Below are 20623 nucleotides of genomic sequence, written 5' to 3'. Positions count from 1 at the left end.
ATCTCGCTCAGTGCAAGGCCGTAGGGGGCCCATTCCTAAGCATTAAACTAATTTAACTAATGTAGCTAAGGTGAGAGATAGCGGTGTATGTTTGTTTTGAAGGTTTGTAGGTTATATGGGGGGGAGCAGTGGGCTGGGAGGGAGTTGACTGACTTTGACGCTGGTAGTTGTACAGTATAGTGGTGTGAGTCAAAGGAGAACCTGGTAGTACGCTGTGATGGGACGAGTAGTGAAAGTGAAATGGTTGGTTCTTTCACAAATAATCCGCATGGACTACTCATCACGGACATGCCTTCCCGAAACCCAATTAGCGCTTCATAGAAAACAACGTATGTCCAAACATGCCTGTACCATTTCTCCTGAAAATTCGCGTGCAAAACGCAACTTTAGAATTATCAGTCCCAAGTTTGTCAACATATTATAGATTTTTTTTGAAAAGACGATTGTAATATGGAAGGTATAATTGAACAATAAGATTGTGTGCCTGAATGGGCTTAAACCCATATTAACTTGACAATGTGTAGGGTGTCGGTGCCAAAAACTGTAAATATTCTCCAGGACAAAATTATGCCTACGTTTACAATCTATGACAAATTCTAAATTAAACATGACACTTTGTCACATTTCAAGTGTTTATCTAGAGACGGCCGGTACAACAACATTATGTGCAGAACTATTCCAATACTCCATACCAAAACAATGCCGATCTGTAAACAACTTCCAATTTTGAACACGTTCGTACAGCACAACGACTGCTCAATCATTCATCACTAGTCAATGCGATAGATTAGGTAGATTCAACTTATAATGTAAAGAAATGACCAAAAAGACGGACTTTTTAAATCTTTCACATCGTACAACACGCTCTCCTTTGTTAGGCTGTTGTTCTGACTATATTTAGATCTGGAGCTCTGACAATGGTGAATACAGCCCGCTGCTTTCATATATATCCAAAATAAAACAAGATCACTCTTGCCACCTCTAACGAAAAATACAAGTTTATTTGACACATTTGAACATTCTCTCTTTGACAAGATATATCGCAACTTCACGCTGTATCTTTGTCCTTGAATTCTGAATAATTGTCACGTCTCATTGCAAAATTATCACCTTGACAAGTATGATGTGAACAGTGCATTGTAAGCGTATGTATTCAACTATAAGTCTTTGAGAATATGAAAGAGTATTTCAGTATTTGAGATGTTGCTTTTTGTGGTCTCCAGATCCTAAACATTTCTATTGTGCCTGTTCTTTTGGGACTATAAGGTCATCACGGGTCAATCTCTGCTTCGTCTCTATATTACAGACCCACAAAAGTAAGCGGCGGTGTTGCCATTAATCCACAGAGCTGTCAGCCTGTAATGTTTCGCCGGGGGCCTGCATGACTGTATAATTGCATGACCAAGATGGTGGGCAATAGTTTTGAACAGTCAAAAATCCGGCTTGTATGTCGCCTCTTTATTGCATTTCTGGGTGACAACTTCATGCATGGTGACTTATTTCATCGAGTTTAGACAAGTCAAGACATGTTGAAATTGAATTAGTTTGAAGCATAATATGCGAGAATTTGTAAACAGAATGGTTCTTATTAATTTGTGTTTACAGCCCCAAGGCATTGTAAATTTCTAGTATATTTATTTAGCCGCACATAAGACAATTGTCATTTCGCGGCTAGCCGACTGCGGCTGCACACCACGACTTTCTTTTACAGAATTGGTGAGTATTCTTGGAACTTTTCCTTGTATTTAAGTAACTGATACACAAGATGACCGAAAACTAAGACAATAACTGTAATTGAACGATTTTCTTTGGAGATAGAGGCAAACATCACCGAAGAACCTTCCTACTACGTTAATATCCCTTTCCAACATAACTGACCTTCAACTACTTAACGACAGTTCATTATGTTCTCTTCTGTTACGCGGTTCCACGTCACTCTCCTACTTACAAAACTGTAATATACTCGATATAGTTCATACTTACATCCATTGCACAGGCAGATTCAGTTAATGATAGATACCAACTTGTATTGTCTATTGCTATTTTCCTTTTCTCCATTTTGTATTTATGCATGTCATTATGTCTCTTTGTTGTATGTGTTGGGTAGAAGGCTTCAAGTAAGTAATCGCTTCCTGCCTTATACTCCGTAAACATATACGAATGAAATAAAATAAATAAATCTTCCTAGCCGTTCGGAAGATTACTAAAACACTTTGACCCAAATGATGTTTACAACATTGTATGGACCATCTAATTAAAAACGACATGGACCTCTTGTTTAAAAATCGCTGGTTATGTCCACTTTAATTCGCGAGAGAGTTTACAATTGGTTTGGAATCAGTCAGGACGGGGGTTAGTCTGACAGTATTCGGGGCTCGGTTGGGAGTAAGTCAATGTTCTTGGTGTGAAAAGGCTGTGAAATCGCCGTGACATGGTCGGAACGAAAGACAAGCGTCGCCTAAAACTGGTCAGACTGCTTATAACCTACCGCCAACTTTGTTTATGTAGGGGTATGGGACAAGGTCGCGGGGAGGCCCTGAATGTGTGACAGGGGCTTATAATTAAGACACTCTTCACATCAAGCTAAAGGACACTGCGCACATAGCAGTCCGTGTCAAAAGGACAGGGCTAAGAGTACATCTTGTCTGCACCACACGGCGTTTGTCTGAACAATTCCTGCGTGAATCGTAATTATTCTCACTTGTCAATCCATGTGTCACCTCCAAATGGCTGCGATGTGAGAGGGGTCATTTCATGTCAAAAACACGTGAGTTGTACTAAGCCACTTGCGTTTCTTTCATTTACTTGAAAATAGGTGAAAACTGTAGAGGATGTAAACTCTTTTTCCCCGTTTTTGCCCAGTGTAACAGGCCTTTAGACACCACGTAGTGATTTAGTATTCACCGTGTAATGATTGTACCGTAATCTTGAGAAATGGACGTATAATTTTACCCCCTCTCCGCCTCTCTTGCTCTGTGTGTGCGTTTGTGTGCGTGTGTCCGGAGCAATTAACCAAGAACCTCTGGATGAATGGTATTTGGTATGTTGACGCAAAAAGTCAAGGTCAATTTTGGGCCTCCTGTTGGTTAACAATGGTTCTGCAGCTGTAATTCCGGTTGTTATGTATATTTTGTTCTGGACATGCTGAGGCCTTCTTGTATTTTCTTTATAGTTTAAGAAGACCGTAGGAAAGTCTAATACGCAACTATGTACTTTTCTTGTATCGATAATGTTCTCAATATTTTTCAGGCCAAAATATTCCTCGAATCTACTTAAAGGTGGATGTTTTAAGCGAAGGAGGTGGTTGAAACTTCCACTGTTTAAACCAAACACAATGGATACCATATTGGCAACCGGTCAACAGATGGTAACCATGGTAATGGGAAAGATATGGCCGGAGGAGAAGCCTCGGATCTTGGATTTGACGGAAATAGACGACCCAGAAGACGAGAGGTTTCTGAAGTACGACTTTCCCTTTGAGAACCTGGTGTTCGAAGGAGGAGGCGCCAGGGGAGTTGCTTACGTCGGGACGCTACGGGTTAGTTTCTTCCGTAATCTTTAAAGCAAATGACCACGAATGACCACTCTGGACACGTCCGTGCTGTATGAATCTTAAGTGTTTCTTGAGATGTGTTAAGGTTGGGCCTCCATATAGCTCTGTCTGTGACTCTTGAGTCTTGATTGACTTCATCTCAGACAGTGTACAATGAACAAGGCCAGGGCGTAAGTCTAATTAACCTCTTGGTTAGGGTTAATCTTAATTCACATATTTCATGTTTATGCTTGCCAATCATTGTCAACACTCATCAAAGCTGTTCATAATAATATAATAATACAAACATGTATATAACATTGACAAAGATAGACGTATTTTCATTTCTATTACAAAGCAAAACATACCTTAAACCTGGAAAAGACGAATGAAGAACAAACGCAGCATGAATTATTAGTCAATTGATAAATAATAATAATAACTTTATTGCACAACAATTGTACAAGGTACAAAGCATGGCATTCACTGGTACATAGATAGCATTCTATTAGGCTAACCAATCTATCTAATACAATATTATGTAATAGTCTATTTTATGCAATATGGTGAAGTAGTCTATCTTATACAATATGGTGAAGTAGTCTATCTTATACAACATGGTGAAGTAGTCTATCTTAATCAAAAGCTACTCTAAAAATTCTCCGTCTGATGAGTGATGTAGTAGCTTTGCTACAACCTTCCCTTGCATATATCCCAAGCTATGATTATAGACTCGTGCAGCACAGACTTGTCGATCCAGTGAGGTCATTCGAGGTCATTCGCCGAAAAAGTCAAAGGTTTTTCCTTGGCGATTTCATCTATCTAGTGGTGCGAGCCCTCTTTCAATTCAATTCAATTCAATTCAGTTTCTTAAAATCAACCTTGCAGCGTTACATAAAAGCTGAATTGTGTTGATTTTTACATAAGTACTATACACAATCAGCATTACACTTAATCAAAAACAATACAAATGTAACATAACATGTAACAGCGACGAAAATATTCAATGTTCATACACAGCTAAGAGCAAAAGTCAGTCGTCTAGAAACGTCTTCATTGGTAAACTAACTTACAGTATGAGTGTTACTGAGTTGCATTGTTGTAACGTTACAGGCGGATAGCTTGATGGAGGAACGAGTTTTTGAGTCTCTGTGTACGGGCTGCTGGTTATTATTATGGCCGTGCCATTTCTCAAGGTTCGCCCTATGGCCAGAGCCCTAGCCGGAGTGGCTACCATTCCGTTACATAGGATTTGGCTAAGATTTGAAAAATTCCAGTACTTGATATACGTACTGTGTTTCAAAGAGCACAAGTAAAATATTGAGACAGTGCCGGATCCTTACATCTGCTTGGGGATAAGCCAATGGGTATGTAGGTAGCCATCTTTGTTGTTGTGGTTAGAGCCCTCTTTGTTTTGGCAGTTATAGCCCGAAGGTGGAACATATGCATGGGTAGAGCGCTTAGGTCATGGGTCAGGGGCACAGGGCATACAGATCTTTTATGCAAATTCATACCCGAAGGCAAGTGACAAAATGATAACGCAAACTTACACACTCACAGGACAAGTAGTCTAATCTACTGTAAGATACTATACTACATTGTTTTGTAGGGTTTGACTTCTTCTTTGTATACAGCCAGACCTCGCTATAAGCTATGCCATAGACTTTAATATGTCTTCTTAGCTCTCAAGCCATATTGGAATAACTGGACTAGCCCCCTACTATAGTGGACCTCACTAGTAAGAGATTTAAAGATTGTCTTACTTGTGATTTAATGCGTTAGAGGCATGTTAGCTCATTAATTCACTAGTAAGGGATTTAAAGATTGTCTTACTAGTGATTTGATGAGTTAGAGGCAGGTTACCTCATTAAATCACAAATAAGGGGTTTAAAGATTATCTAACTAGTGACTTAATGAATAAGAGGCATGTTACCTCACTAAATCACTAGTAAGGGGTTTGAAGAGTCTCTTACTAGTGATTTAATAAGTTAGAGGCATGTTAGCTCATTAAATCACTAGTAAGGGATTTAAAGATTCTCTTACTAGTGATTTAATGAATTAGAGGCATGTTACCTCACTAAATCACTAGTAAGGGGTTTAAAGATTCTCTTACTAGTGATTTAATAAGTTAGAGGCATGTTAGCTCATTAAATCACTAGTAAGGGATTTAAAGATTCTCTTACTAGTGATTTAATGAATTAGAGGCATGTTACCTCACTAAATCACTAGTAAGGGGTTTAAAGATTCTCTTACTAGTGATTTAATAAGTTAGAGGCATGTTAGCTCATTAAATCACTAGTAAGGGATTTAAAGATTCTCTTACTAGTGATTTAATGAATTAGAGGCATGTTACCTCACTAAATCACTAGTAAGGGGTTTAAAGATTCTCTTACTAGTGATTTAATGAGTTAGAGGCATGTTAGCTCATTAAATCACTAGTAAGGGATTATAGTTAGGGATTAAGAGGAAAGACTCTCTACTAGCGATTATGCCAATCGTTAACACAGGTAAATATGCTTAACACGTGAATTGACTAAAATATTTTTCTGAACTAAATAAATGTGCTAAATAGAGCTATGTGTGCCCCTATAGAAACTAAGATAGGCACCGTAACTAACTAGATCTAGTAAGCTGTTCTACTAAGCTTTTTTGGCGACGCCTCAGGGGCGAGCCAAATTGATATATATTGTGTGCAGTTTGCAAGAATTCTAGGAATTGCACAGGAATGTGAAAGTCCATGGGACGATAACTCAAGAATGCCTGGATGTGTTGTCTTCATATTTTGTAGGTGGGTCGGTCTGTGCACCTTGAAATGATTGGATTTTGATACTCTAACTAGTTCTAGTAAGCTGTTCTACTAAGCTTTTTAAAAATTCTTCTTAGGTTCTTGAGACGGCTGGAATTCTCCCCCGAATCAAGCGCGTGGCCGGAGTGAGTGCCGGTGCCATCACTGCGACACTAGTGGCTCTGGGACTCGAATGCCATGAAGTGGCCGAACAGGCGAGCGTAGAAATTGGCAACATTCTTATTTCTGGTACGTGTCGAAAATAGCACCCTTATAAGATTTCAGATATAGTTTATCTCTAGAAGCATCGCTGTATAAACTGTTTATAAGAAGAAGAAGATGAAGAAGAAGAAAGAGAAGGAGAAGAGGATGATTTTTAAGCAATGTAGGCTAACATTCAGTGCATCTGTAATATCATATTACAATCAGGTAAAATCGGCTCATCCTGGATTTCGATATCCTTTATAATACCAAATCTAGGTAAACATTTGGTACTTTTTACATTATCTAAGTGTTTATTTAACATATTTCAACCTTATGAGATTGTCTTTCATTACTGTGGACATGTACAAGGCATTCCCAAAGCAAGAGTTCGGAGACTTCATACCTCCATGAAATATCTAGAGCCTTTGTATATTTATTATTTAATCTTGTCTGATTGTTTATGCAAATAAGGCTGTTATTAGCATAACCTATTCTTAGGTTCTAATGCTGGGCTGACCACAAATGCACGGAAGCACAAACACACACACACACCTCCATTTTTCATAGAGGTGATTACAACGTATATTGTAATTCTATACTGATCGTCTTAATTTTTTCAAGTGTAACCCCATATGGAGAAAGGACGCATTACTTCAGATATGAAAACAAGTTGATTTGTACTTTCACGTAATATACAGTCCAACCAACCTATACGTTAGGAATATGGAATCTTCGTATCAAGGCTTCAGAAAGTGCATTTCTAATGAATTATAATCCTTTTCATAGGCGGGTTTTGGGAGCAATTGGTCAAACCCATCAATTTGTTCCGGCGCTATGGGTGGGAGCGAGGAGACGGTCTGTACAAATTCCTTGGAGACATCTTGGAAAAGTACACCGGGAACCCTGACATCACATTTAAGCAGGTATGAATGTTTCCATCATTATCAGCGTCCTCTCTTCACTCACTCTCTCACTCATGACCCATGACCTCAGTGGTCGTAGGGGCGTCATGACAGCCAGCCGCAATGATCCGTGCCCATCCTGTTCTGTCCTCGGCCTCTCTGCTCAGTTGTGTAGCGCTCAGGCCAGTCCATGTCTTGGCCTCATCATCATCATTTAAAACAAATCTAGTTTGCTTGTGGGCAGACAAGGGCAATGTGCCACTGCAATCAATATCTTATAACATATATTAACGGTGCCACGTATGGAGAACAATAACCCATATTCACACCAGGGTGGAGTGAGGAAAGTCGTGTAAAGTGACTTTCTCGCGGGCACAACATCGTCTCTAATTATGCTTCATTGATATGCAAGTGAAAACGCTCTATACTCATCATGTTTTAGCTCTACGAGATGAACTTGAAGTGCGAGGAACTTTGCATCGTGGTGACGAACTTGGACCAGTTAACGGAAGAGTACTGCCACGTCAAGACCACGCCAGATCTTCCTATCCGCAAAGCTGTCAGGATGTCAATGTCAATACCTGGTATGTAAAAAGAAGTTAACAACTTTTTATGTTAAACACATTTTTCTAATACACGGTGACCTAGAAAAAAGTATATCAAACTTTAATAAAGAGTTGTTAGAACCAACTCGTGAAGTGGAACTAACATTATATCAATCAATGCGCTAGTGGCATCTTTTCCGGTCATTTATCACAGAGCAATATGTTTAAAAGACTGTATATCTAACCCATTTGGTGTGATTTTCATGGGGCATTTTTGTTAGAAACTTTGGACGAGGAAGGAGGGGTTGGTGTATTTCGATAATTTTTGGTATGAACGTACATGTAGGTTTGGTGATGATTGGCATAATATGGTGTTAATTATGATATTGGCTTGATTATATTTTCCTGAATGATTAGGAAATTCTTGGATTGCGCTGCGTTCCATGATAGGACTTTCAAACACGTGACGTATGTTTCTATGGTAATTCCATGCAGGTCTGTTTGAGCCTGTACTGGATGACTGCCACGGCTCTTACGAGTTCTTTGTTGACGGCGGCGTCATCTGCAACTTCCCTATCCACTGCTTTGACGGTAGACATGACGTCTTTATTCATACTATGATGATTATCTTAAAATTCTGTGTTAATGAAACTCATGAATACTACTCTAAGAACATTTTATTTGTGTAGCAGTGTAGTTTTAAAATTTGATGAAATCTTAATCTTTCATATTTTGTTTCCATTATATATATAATGTGTCTACCCTACAAGGCTATTTAGAACGGAATGAAATTATATACTTAAATGAATATGACCAACATGTACATGACATCTATAACGTCAGAATAGAGAAAATGATGAAACAGAATCGCCGACCGGAATATCAATCTTTGTCTAGAGCGATCGCAGTCAGGATGCTACAAGTGTTTTAGGGTGGTCTCCCGTTTATAAATCCTGAGTTTCAAATCAATCCGTTGATCTAAAGTGACATGAATTAAAATTGAAAAGTTATGTATTTTAATGGAATATCTTAAATTGTACAGATTCCGATCTCTACCGGTAGAACCAGCAATTATGCCAGATCGTAATCTCTACTCATATATGACATATGAATGTATATTTCTACTAAATAAATGTATATTTGCGTGCTTAATATCTGTCTTATGTCTGTACTGTTTGTTCACCAGGTTGGTGGCTGTCTATGAAGGAAGAGGATTCTCTCTTCAACAAGCTTGATGACCTTGCCAAACTTAGCATCATCATGCATCCGTCCAACCGCTTCCACTGTGAGGAAAACGACATCGATAAAACACTCGGCGTCATGCTCGTTAGTACACGTACTGTTGTTCGTACTCAGTATTCCGATTTCGACATGGAAAGGACGGTGGGCTTGTAACATTCGCCGAGAAGGGTATCATCATAGGTAGCGTTTGTGTGTGTGTGTGTGTGTGTGTGTGTGTGTGTGTGTGTGTGTGTGTGTGTGTGTGTGTGTGTGTGTGTGTGTGTGTGTGTGTGTGTGTAACGACCAGCATAACTCGAGAAGGTTTAGATGGATTGTCTTGATATTTGGTAGGTAGGTAGGTCTTAATGAGACCTGGAAATGATTGGATTTTGGGTCCCCTAGCGGCTAGTTACGGTACTGCAACGGAACTTCCTGTTTTGATATCTCGTGTTCTGGACACGCTGTGGTCCTGATTTTTGAGTGGTAAATAGCTCTTTGGACAGAGAGTAAGTGGTATAGGCTTTGGCCCCCTAGCGGAACTGCAGGAGTTGGTTTTGCTTCGGACTTTGAAAGGGAATCACTGAAGAAGGGCTTGATGGATGGTATGAGGTCGTGGAACTCTAGTTTCGTATAGAGTAGTGATCATCAGTATGTTTTATCCCGTGGACAAGCCTGTCGATGAGAAGCCTTGTTTACATCCATACTGTGCAACTTGTACACAGAGAGTAACGAAAACTAATGCATGCAAATATTGACATTCGTTTGATTTCGAATGACGTGCTACATTCCAGTATTCCGACGAAGATGTGGAGAAGTTCCAACGGAAATTCCATGATCGTCTGAATCAGGAAGAGAGAGATTTCGAGAGACCCGACACTGTGACTGCCAGGTTAGAGAAAGAATTTACGCTGACGGTCATCCTCTCACATCAGCCACGCTGCTGGTATATCTCAAGTGACGTCTCTGGTGTATCTGCCTGCGATCCGGCCTTCTCAGGCAGTTTAAGGCCTGTGACAACTTCTGTCGAACATGAATTTCGAACCGCTCAGTGACCGCAGGTAACCTGGCGAGACCGTGACGTTTTCAGAATGGTCCAATCGGGTACAATGTAACATTAAATTGCAAAAACAGGAATTTACTAAATATTTGGCATACTAACTACTTTTGATAGGACCTATGAATAATAACAGTACAAATATTCATCAAATATTCATCAAATATTGACATAAGTAGAGGCTATTAACAAAAAGGGACCCCCGTGGAAGCTGCAAAATGGTACCGTCCGAACATGTTCGAACGTTCGAACGGCCCCCCCGCGGTGTGGTATGGCGCGAAAACGGCGGGGAATTTATACATCAGCTGGGGAAGAGCAAATCAAAAATCGTTATTTCTAACCCAAAAATATTGTATAGCAAGTGAAATTGCAGATATAGTACATAAGTATATATACTCTATAATACTAACTGTCTGCGAAGTTGGGTATTGATACGACCATGCTTCTAACAGGTCATTCACCCCGTGGCGTCATGCGGTATCGGCTTGACATGTCTTTTCCAGAGAACACTTATGCCAGCTTCAAATGCTATTTCCCCGGTCAAAATCACATGATTGCTAAAAAAATCAATGAATCTGTTAGTATTATACCTTGCTGAAAAATATTATCCAAGGCTATTTGACCTTAGAATGATCATATTTCAGCAAGAGCAATTTTTGAGGGAATTTTAAAAAAAAATCACTGTTTTTAATGTTTTGGCCCCAAATAAAACACGAAATCGTCATATTTGACAAAATAGCCTTGGACAGATTAATTTCGTTTCTAATTATCTCCTATGTCGTAAAAAATCAAGGTCAAAGTCCCTGCCCCCGCCGGGGAATTCACAGATCAATGAACCGCAGTAATTTTTTTACCAAAATCTTTACTTTTGACACAAAAATATATGAGATTGAAAAACTTCTTGTTTTGATATTCTAAATATTTGTTATTTCCATCATCTGGCCATTTTTTTTTTTAAATAGATGGATACATCAAAAGTTACGTGCAAATAACTGCTAACCTAGCGAACCCCCAGGTGTCACAGGCCTTAATTGGGCTGAGTTGTCGTTTTACTAGCGCTGGTCGGCCGTCGGCCAATCATGTATCCCCCCTCCTGTTGTTGGAGGGAACGCCACCAGCCAATCATGTTGCGTCCTGACCGCAGGCGGCAACGTGATTGGCTGAGGAAGGCTGGCCAGCGCTAACGCAGGATGGAACGGAGGCTGGTACGCCAGCGTCGCCGAGCTTGACATACAATGTATAAAGGTGGCGGCAAGCGTTGCTTAATGCCGATGGCTTGTATTGAGTTAACGTTGACATCTATGGCGTTATTGTAGGAAGTACACAGACAAGAGAGAGCTTGAAACAGTTGGAGCCATGGAGAACAGGAAGAAAATGCGCGGCCTCATTGACAGGTTTCTGACAAGTCTGAAGATGCAAAACACTGACCAGAACATAACCATCAGCAGGGAAGAGCTTCACAGAGCTTTTACAGAGGTATCGTAGATTAAGCACCTTTTTGTTCTCATTAAATGCCATCTTTGTAATAACTAATGGCCAAGAGATCACGAAGTTATAGCTTTAGTCTAAGTTTGTGCCATGGGAATCTGTAAACGTGTCTTGTCTTATTTTGTATGTTAAGAAAGTCTTGTCTTGTTCATGACATAGTAGAAAAAAACATAACACTGAAAGAAACCAATGCGATTATTCATATGAAATATTGACATGTAATTTTGCAACTCAGTGACTTGGAATTATTCTCATCTGTATTTTGTTTACTTCTGCCAATAATTCTTAAACGTTGATGCTTATATTCAACCATATTACTTTATTTGGTTACTCATTGATATCGAACGCCGTGTAACTTAATACATGTTTATCTAAATCATGATTTTCAGAGAGGTGGCTGATAGATAAACTTCTAGACTTTCTGGCCCTTCTTAATTTGCACTTGTCACACTATTTTATTACTCATAATATGCATGTTCACATGGGTTTGAATAAGCAAAGGTAAACCATGAACAATGAAATCTCTCCGTAGGCAAGCGACAACTCCCTGGACGAAGAAGAAAAGAAGAAACTTTTCGGTGAGGGCTACAAAGTCGATAAACTCTTTGATCAAATGGACGCGGACAAAAATGGACAGGTCAATATTTCATCAAACTTTTCAGTCACATTTTGGATCATCCCATAGGATAGACGCTTCTCTTAACAAAAAAGTCCTTTTATGTCCTAATATGTAAATGTGTGCGTTGACGTTTTGATTCAAAGAGATATTGATGGTTCGTAAAAACACAAACCATTCAATACTTTGATGTTAATAATTATCATAGTTTCTTACAGTTCCAAGTATTTTCCTTGCAGCTGTCGTATCAAGAGATCCATGGGTTCTTCGCCAACAAAGGCTACCGGTGGCTGACACGTTGTATGGAGGAGGAGACGGTCGGATTCGGGGATTACACCTTAAAGTATGTGAAACTCCTGGATGTGATGGGGAAGAGAGCGTACAGCAAGGTTGGTTGATACTGTTTGTTTATTGAGATTAAAACATTTGCGGGCATAAGAACAGGTTACCTACATAAACCTACAGACACACACACACACACACGCTCTCTCTCTCACACACACACACACACACACACACGCACACACACACACACACTCATACATACATACACACGCACAAGCACACACACAGTCCCATACACACACACACCCTACACATACATACACAAGAAAACGGACACACAAGCACACACACACTCACACACACGCACACACACACATATACACGCACACACACACACGCACGCACGCACGCACACACACACACACACACACACACACACACACACACACACACACACACACACACACACACACACACACACACACACACAAACGCATTCCTTCCGAAAGGAATTTCATAATAATTTGCCTTTCTTGTGGACCTGGAAACGTTTAACTTACTATATGGTCTTAGAATACAAATATAAGAATCTTCTCTTTTTTGCTTCTAGTGTTATTTTCTGACCATGCATTTCTAAAAGTTAGGTACCCATCAGATTCTATAATGAGTTTATCTCTGTCGAGTTACTGAACTGAGAATTATTCTACAGGACCAGGATGTGAAAAGGTGTGTCGGCGTGGACAGCGACTACGTGAATACAACAGATTTTCACCTGGAGGATCGGGACAAAATCTTCCTCTTCAAGGTAGAATCTTATAAACAAAATGCTGCTGATTTGTAGTATGATACAAATTTTACTCTGCAATAAAGGCGTAGCCAGTGCTCTAACTGTTAAACACTAAGAACCATATAGATATCCTGGGTGTCATCCGATTACTACCGGGGCGATTTTTTCAGGGTAGGGAATGTACATGTAGGAGCCCCGGCCCGGTAGTAATCAGATGACATCCAGGTTAAGTATGACACAACGTCCAGACTATGCATGATGTAAAAAAAACAAACAAAATACATTGGTTTATCAACGACTAATCATCTGACACCAGCTCAGAAAAGACCAAGGAACACTCCAAGGACCATAAGTGTCAGAGTTACCAATCTAGGATCAAAGTGTTTAAAGATTTGGCGTTTAAAGAACTATCGTATCACATTGAGCTCCTTGTCACCAAGTAGTGGCAACCTCGCTAGGTAGCTTTAAACAATACAGGAGCTAGGTGTGACAGGTCGTTCAGTGTGATGTAACCAGCAGTCACATGTCTAATACTGTGATTGACACAGCCTAGGGCTAGGGTGTATTTTAAGGGAAAGTCAATTACATTGTCCGACAGGGCATTTGTCTTGTATCATCGAAGGATGGCTTAGAAGTCAAGCAACCAACAAGCAGCGATAGGCCAGACAATACACTGAGGATATATTCTGAATGTTGAGTGCTAGTTGTCGTTTGTGGAAAATTTGTAGACAAGAACAGTTCTTTGGCATTATCATCATTGTATTGAAAGATTGATAGCCATCTGAAAAATACTGAATACCTTTTCTTCAACAGCAAGGAGCAATCGGGACCCGTGCCTTTCTCCGAACCTACATCAAAGACAACAACCTCAAGAAGAAAAAAGACCACTGGAGGACGATTCGGAGCTACGTTCTTTTTGCTCCAAGGAGAAGCATTTCGCGTTAGTAGAAAACGGACTGAAACAACAACTATTCTGTCATTACTATTACTAGTATTGCACGACGTCTTACAACGGTCGTAATTGCTATTACCTTTGTCAAGAAGGTTTCGTTTCTCTTATTGTTAGAAGCTGTCAGTGGTTGATTGTAGTCTAATAGCATGACTCAAGAAAGTATTGGTAAAATATTGTGAAATTTGGCATGTGAGTAGGCGTGGATAGAACAAAGGACGAAAGGTGATGATGGGCATCCTAGTGGATTTCTATGGTAGTGCAAAAGAACTTCTGGTTTACATATACTCCCGACCTGCCTGAATGATCTGTTGCATATTTATTAGTTACGCTGTTCCAAGGTGTCACTTTGGTCACGTTTGCATTTTGGTGTAGCATGAGGCAATGGGGTCAGGAGATCAGTCACAAAATAATCACATACTTGGTGTAAATTTATATCGGTACAGTACCGGTACTTCATGATCCGGTATCAGTTTTGGACCTGTACCTAATCAATTTTTACGGTACAGTACCGGTACACAGTACCGGCACGCAGCACTACTTTAGGCTGGGTTTACATAAAAGGGGGGGAGGTCTCACCCTTTTTATGTTTGGGTAGAGAAAAGCTGTCAGAAAGCGAGCGTTCATCGCAGTTATTTCTACCTTTCCGATATCCTTCCGTTACATTTAGGCTTGGTTTACAAGGAGGTCTCCCTCCTTTTATGTTTAGCTAGAGAAAAGATGTCTGAAAGCGAGCGTTTATCCTCGCAGTTATTTCTACCTTTCCGATATCCTTCCGTTACCTTTAGGCTGGGTTTGCATAAAAGGGGCAGGTCTCCCCCCTTTTATGTTTAGGTAGAGAAAACCTGTCGGAAAGCAAGCGTTTATCCTCGCAGTTATTTCTACCTTTCCGATATCCTTCCGTTACCTTTAGGCTCGGTTTACATAAAAGGGGGGAGGTCTCCCCCCTTTTATGTTTAGGTAGAGAAAAGCTGTCGGAAAGCGAGCGTTTATCCTCGCAGTTATTTTTACCTTTCCGATATTCTTCCGTTACCTTTAGGCTCGGTTTACCTATGTTTAGGTAGAGAAAAACTGTCGGAAAGCAAGCGTTTATCCTTGCAGTTATTTCTACCTTTCAGATATTCTTCCGTTACCTTTAGGCTTGGTTTACATAAAAGGGGGGAGGTCTCCCCCCCCTCTCATGCTTAGGTAGAGAAAAGCTGTCGGAAAGCATAATGTGGACTTGAAATGTGATGTAGTATATATCTAGCATTTTAGATGGTCAGGGTTCCATTCAGCAGTAAGGAATATTCGCATATTGTAAAGAATGATACAAAGCAAACCAGTTTCATTAAAGTCAAATAAGTGTACCTATGTAATGCCACATCGATTTCTTATTCATATGCTAAAGTGTGGCTATCTTTTCTAGCAAATACAGAATTGATCTTGCACATAATTCAATACACATGTACAGTTACCCCTCTGTTTTAAACGTCCCATTATCCATTGGTCAATTATTATGTAGCCATGTCAAATGCTTCGTTGTAGAAGGAAATAAACTAGATATTTCTGAGGTAAGAAAGTTAAAGCATTCTGCATAATTTTGCACTTTTTCCTTATTAGGTTCGGTTCAACAATGAATTATGGGAACCTTAACAATAGACAATACAGCTCATTCTAAATGCAGTTGTTTGAATTATCACAAAATTGCACGAATTTATTAAGTTTTAAAAAGAGAATGTCCCATTGTATAAAAATATCAAAACAGACTATGCATGTTGAAAACTTAAAAATCAACAAAAATATCCAAAACTTGCCTTTGTTACCTTTTTTATACAATTATACTAAAAACTATCTATGATAAACTTTGTCTCATTCAGTAAAGATATTGAAATAGATTATGCATTTTGACAACTTATTCCATCAACAAAAATACTAGTATACAAAACTAGCCTCTGAACTTTTTTCATTCTTAAAAACTATTTTGGCTTTGCAAGAATGCAGGAGATAAAAGTGAGGGCTTATGTTACGGTACCATTTTGGCCAATAAAATGATTAAGATTAGAAATGATTAAAAAAGATTAAGATCGTCCCCCTGCTGATCAGACTCCACTTGTATGTACTTCATGATGTCATCATCTCCCATGGATTCCACAGCCGTGACGTCACTTCCGGGCAGAACGTCGGGTGGGCGGGCTGTTTTGGTCAAGCTCCGTTTGGGCGCTGTTGGCGGTTTCTTGCCGGGTCTCGGTGCGGGTACGGGGCGAGGCTTTGGCGATGGTTTTGGCTTTTCTTTAGAGACGTTGAGAAGTTTGTCCAAGTCATCTTCGATGGTGAGAAGATCAGTGTTATCCTCAACCTGCAGTAAGAAATCAATACAGTACATTTTGGGTTTACATAATGTAGTTTTCATGTGCATCACTAGGGGGCATCACTGCACTACCCACCCATTTCGTCCCCATGATGCTGGAGCATTGAAATTGAGAAACACTTTTCTGGTGTATGAACTTACAATGAAGGAAATAGAATTCTGTCAATGTAAACTTCATCTGTCAATGAATTACTGCTCAATCTTTTATCTAATATACGGAATAGTAATTTGGCAAAAGTTCTGAAGAAGGTTAAAGGGACAAAAATTGTTTTTTTCTAAATCAAGCAAGATAAGAGAATGTACCATTTGATATTGCGGTTGGTAATTCTAGCGGTTGGGAGAAAAGGGAGTAGTTCATGACATTTGATTGTAACGTTGGGAACAAATATCACAGTCTCAAGTGTTAGTAATCAAGTATTTGCAATCATGATGAAATTTTAGCAGTTGACTAGTGAAATGATAAAGCAGCTAAAAATAAGTTACCAATAAAAGATACAATTACAGTACCATTTCTTTAATTACCACAAGGATGACAATAATCATAATGATATACTATTACAAGTATATACCGTATTTACATGTGCATGGTTCAGCTCTTTTTCCAGAACCGAAGGTAGCAAAATGCATCAAAGAAACAAAAAAACAACAACAAACAAACAAACAAACAAACCTCTACAGTTGGTTCTGGCTTGGTTTCTACCCGTGCTCCCTCTGGGATGAACAACTCTTGGTCCTCGTCCTCTTCTTCTCCGAACAACTTGACCCCCTGAGACCTCGTGACGTCACCCGTCTTGACGGGCGCTGCCCCAAACAGATCGTCGTCTACCGTCGTACTTGAAGACGTCTGTCCAAACAGGTCTAAATCTGCGTCGTCTACGCCATCTCCACCAAAGATATCGACTTTCTTCGGCAAGTTCTGCGTGTTTTCGGGTTCGGTCGGCTCTTTCTCGTCAGCATCGGTGGTCTTCTCTTCAAAGATGTCCTCTTTCTTTTCTGTTTGAGACGGCGCGATCTTGGCCTGTGCTTTTCTTAAGTAGTAGGTGGCCTTGGATTTGCTGACACCAAGAAACTCCAAAAGCTGTTAAGATAAAATAAAAAACAAAAACCATTTCTTAAAGAAGGTCACTTTCTTGTTATTTCTTGGAAAGATACATAAACAATGAAGGAATTTGTTTTTGAAAATACAATTTGCATCAATTTGCTTTGAAAAGCATAAGAAAATTTCATAAGGAAATCTGCCCAAACCCCTTTTCTATTCAACTTGGACTAGATTAACGTTATATCTAGCTATTTTGCTGAACAGTTTATTGATGTAACATGCAACCTGTCAATCATTTACCTGTTGTCATTCTCAAACTCCCGGTATTACAGTCTGCAGTACCATTGACAGGCACTATGTGGCACTTTTAGATAGATTTATTTCTTTTGAATCAGATCTATATAATGCATTGGAGTTAACCTGATGCACACAACCTTATGGCATTTCACTAATGATAAGATTTGAAAAATTATAAAGTTATTCTAGAATGAAAGCTCATCTGTGTTGGTACATTCCATGATAAAGTTCAATACTTTACTAGTACTTCAACACAAGCAGATGTAGCTCACAATTCATTACTTGAGTCACATGTCCCTATTATAAGGTCACGTGCTCGGAGTTATTGAATCACTCCTGAAGAAGATTGACGTATACATTGTATATATGCAACTGAAAATTCGAGGTGAGCTACATTTGCTTGTGTTGAAGTAAATATATCAAACTTTAACATGTGTAGTACTACAAAAAAAGCCACGTTATTGAAATTCAAGGTATTGAAATGTATATAAAGGATTGTCACACCTCTGGACATGTCGCCAGTTTGGGAGTCCTAGCGATGAACCTGAGGAAGGTGTCACACGCGTTCCGTCTCTCTTTAGTGACGGCAGCGGACGACTTCAGAACCATCCGGGACGGTAGAGTTGGCAGCGCCGTACCAGAGAACTTCTCGTCTAGAGTCTTATGCAGAGCTGTGGTTAGAAAATGTTTTTTTTAGAAGGCTTTGTTGACATATAGTAAGTACATTTACTAGGATTCATTCATTCGTTCATTCACTCATTCATTCATTCATCTGTTCATTGTCCATCTATCCATACATGCATTCTTTCATTCATTCATCTACATGTATGTACAATCCATTGATTTATTCATTCATTCCTTAAGCTTCATTTATGCATCCATCCATTCATCCATCTATCCATTCATTCATCTATTTATTCATTCCTTTATCTATCCATCTCTTTTTAGAAAAAGACTTCAGTTTTCACAAACTAGCAAAAAGTGTTGAACATTCAAATTTCAAGACTAATTTTTTTTCTATCAACATATTTTCATTGAGGATGAGAAAAAAGGACTTTCAAGTTCAATGATGTTGTCTATCGTATTAATGCTACATTCCTGTAGGCTAATGTTTGCAGCCCAAAAGCGGCATGCAGTATGGAGTAAACACATACATACAAGATCTGCTGCAGTGATGTAGGAAGCCGCCAGGAGGCCCATTCTCAAACTTGACCTTTGTCTCCCCAACACCTACCCACTTACCTACCAAAAACCATGAACATCCATCCACAGCTTCTGAAGTTAAGCTTTTAATATCAACAGTCACTCCACCATAGCAAAACCAAAAACACAACCTTCTTGCGAAGGTAACAAGAATGATGATACATGCCTTCAAACTCCGCGTACTTGTGGCTACACATGAACTGAATGACATCATTCTCCTTGTGCTTTGGACTCTTGCAGACGGAAAGATTGGTGATGACTATGGTTTGGTACAGCGTCGTGGTGATACCTAAAGTTCCTGAAACAAAGTTTATCACATTCAACATTAGTAATTTTTATCTTAGGCCAAAGTGTGAAGATTTTATGGATCACTTTTCGTGCACATTGAATTTTGCCCGATTAAGAAAAAAAAAAAAAAAAATTATACTCAATGATGCATTGAGTATACTTTTAGTAGTTGTTTAGTAGTAGTAGACTGCTGACAGTAGTTGTAGAAGTGACATCACTGGTGAGGTAGCCCACTAGTGTAGTTGAAGAAGTGACACCAATGTGGTTAGCCCTGAGTGTACAATGCATGTATTTGTAGTGATACTAGGCTACTACACTTGTGTTAGCTTCTGCACTTCCTGAATACAGGAATCCAACAAAAAAAGCTTGGTGGCTCAGTTATTCATGTTACAATGCTTATGAATATGATGTCTATTTTGAAAATTTAGACATCTTTTTATTGTTCCTTTTTTTCCTATCTGTCTTCAGAGGATGTCATCCATAAAGTTTACTTGCTGTGGCCTAACCGTCGAAATACAATATATAAACTTACAGAAACTTCTGAAAACACAACAAGGAACTTTAGGAAGTTAACGTTATTGTCTAATAACCTCATTGAAAAACAACAACAAAACTCACGTGAAACATTTCATAAACACAATCCAAGGACAAGAAGTAAAGTAACATGACATTGTACAATTTTTGAATACTGTCAAAAGTTTGACAACGCAAAGAATCCGCCCCCTTTTTCCTAACACCTGTTTTTGTATATACTATAGCGGAATTTACCTGCAATATCTTCTGTCTGAGGCACGCTCAAATCCAGCCCCGTTTCGGTGTTTCTAAGCTCACGTGTGGTGACAGTGGCTGCTATTGGCATGGTGGTACTCTGTGTTTAGTCTTCAAGATACATGAAGAAGATCTAAGACGTTACTTTGCAAGAAAAGACGGAGAGAAAGTTTGAAAGGATGCTTGTCGACCCTTGAACTGAAATGTCTTGTGACTTCCGGGTTTTAGGATCATGCTATTATCGTTGCAGGGGTGTCCTGTTTATGTATAGACATTGCAATAATGTGGAAAACTCCACTTCAAAAAATAA

General features: G+C 39.3%; 2 protein-coding genes across 3 annotated transcripts; one reads left to right on the top strand and one right to left on the bottom strand.

Annotated features, from left to right (window-relative positions):
- The first annotated feature begins 1392 nt into the window (after positions 1-1392).
- Positions 1393-15461, top strand: LOC136421951 (uncharacterized). Of its 2 annotated transcripts, none has more exons than XM_066409556.1 (13): positions 1393-1716; positions 3250-3538; positions 6416-6566; positions 7308-7444; positions 7866-8007; positions 8464-8559; positions 9155-9294; positions 9981-10078; positions 11560-11719; positions 12264-12368; positions 12587-12736; positions 13342-13437; positions 14233-15461. In XM_066409556.1, the coding sequence occupies exons 2-13, from the start codon at positions 3335-3337 to the stop codon at positions 14362-14364; spliced, it is 1611 nt and encodes a 536-aa protein (XP_066265653.1). In that variant the 5' UTR covers positions 1393-1716; positions 3250-3334; the 3' UTR covers positions 14365-15461. The 2 variants fall into 2 exon arrangements, with proteins under 2 accessions (XP_066265653.1, XP_066265652.1); XM_066409555.1 differs by lacking the exon at positions 1393-1716 and adding an exon at positions 2481-2767.
- Positions 15462-15585: 124 nt separating this feature from the next.
- Positions 15586-20537, bottom strand: LOC136421954 (HCLS1-binding protein 3-like). Its single transcript, XM_066409559.1, has 5 exons — positions 20314-20537; positions 19424-19555; positions 18559-18725; positions 17389-17796; positions 15586-16706 (listed from the first exon to the last, which is right to left on the bottom strand). Exons 1-5 carry the CDS (start codon positions 20402-20404, stop codon positions 16419-16421), a joined length of 1086 nt encoding a protein of 361 aa, XP_066265656.1. The 5' UTR covers positions 20405-20537; the 3' UTR covers positions 15586-16418.
- Between the last annotated feature and the right edge of the window lie 86 nt (positions 20538-20623).

The sequence above is a fragment of the Branchiostoma lanceolatum genome, chromosome 16 (genome assembly GCF_035083965.1).
Source record: "Branchiostoma lanceolatum isolate klBraLanc5 chromosome 16, klBraLanc5.hap2, whole genome shotgun sequence".
Classification (NCBI taxonomy): Eukaryota; Metazoa; Chordata; class Leptocardii; order Amphioxiformes; family Branchiostomatidae; genus Branchiostoma; species Branchiostoma lanceolatum.
This window is presented reverse-complemented; position numbering and strand designations above follow the sequence as displayed.

What these genes read in the sequence shown, in the direction of transcription:
- LOC136421954 (XM_066409559.1), bottom strand. Translation starts at nt 20,404, where the DNA reads ATGCCAATAGCAGCCACTGTCACCACACGTGAGCTTAGAAACACCGAA. An exon ending in AACTGGCGACATGTCCAGAG is followed by an intron (nt 17,797 to 18,558) that starts GTGTGACAATCC and finishes TTATCTTAACAG; the next exon opens with CTTTTGGAGTTTCTTGGTGT. An exon ending in AGCCAGAACCAACTGTAGAG is followed by an intron (nt 16,707 to 17,388) that starts GTTTGTTTGTTT and finishes TTCTTACTGCAG; the next exon opens with GTTGAGGATAACACTGATCT.
- LOC136421951 (XM_066409556.1), top strand. Translation starts at nt 3,335, where the DNA reads ATGGATACCATATTGGCAACCGGTCAACAGATGGTAACCATGGTAATG. An exon ending in CTTACGTCGGGACGCTACGG is followed by an intron (nt 3,539 to 6,415) that starts GTTAGTTTCTTC and finishes AATTCTTCTTAG; the next exon opens with GTTCTTGAGACGGCTGGAAT. An exon ending in ACAAAATCTTCCTCTTCAAG is followed by an intron (nt 13,438 to 14,232) that starts GTAGAATCTTAT and finishes TTTCTTCAACAG; the next exon opens with CAAGGAGCAATCGGGACCCG.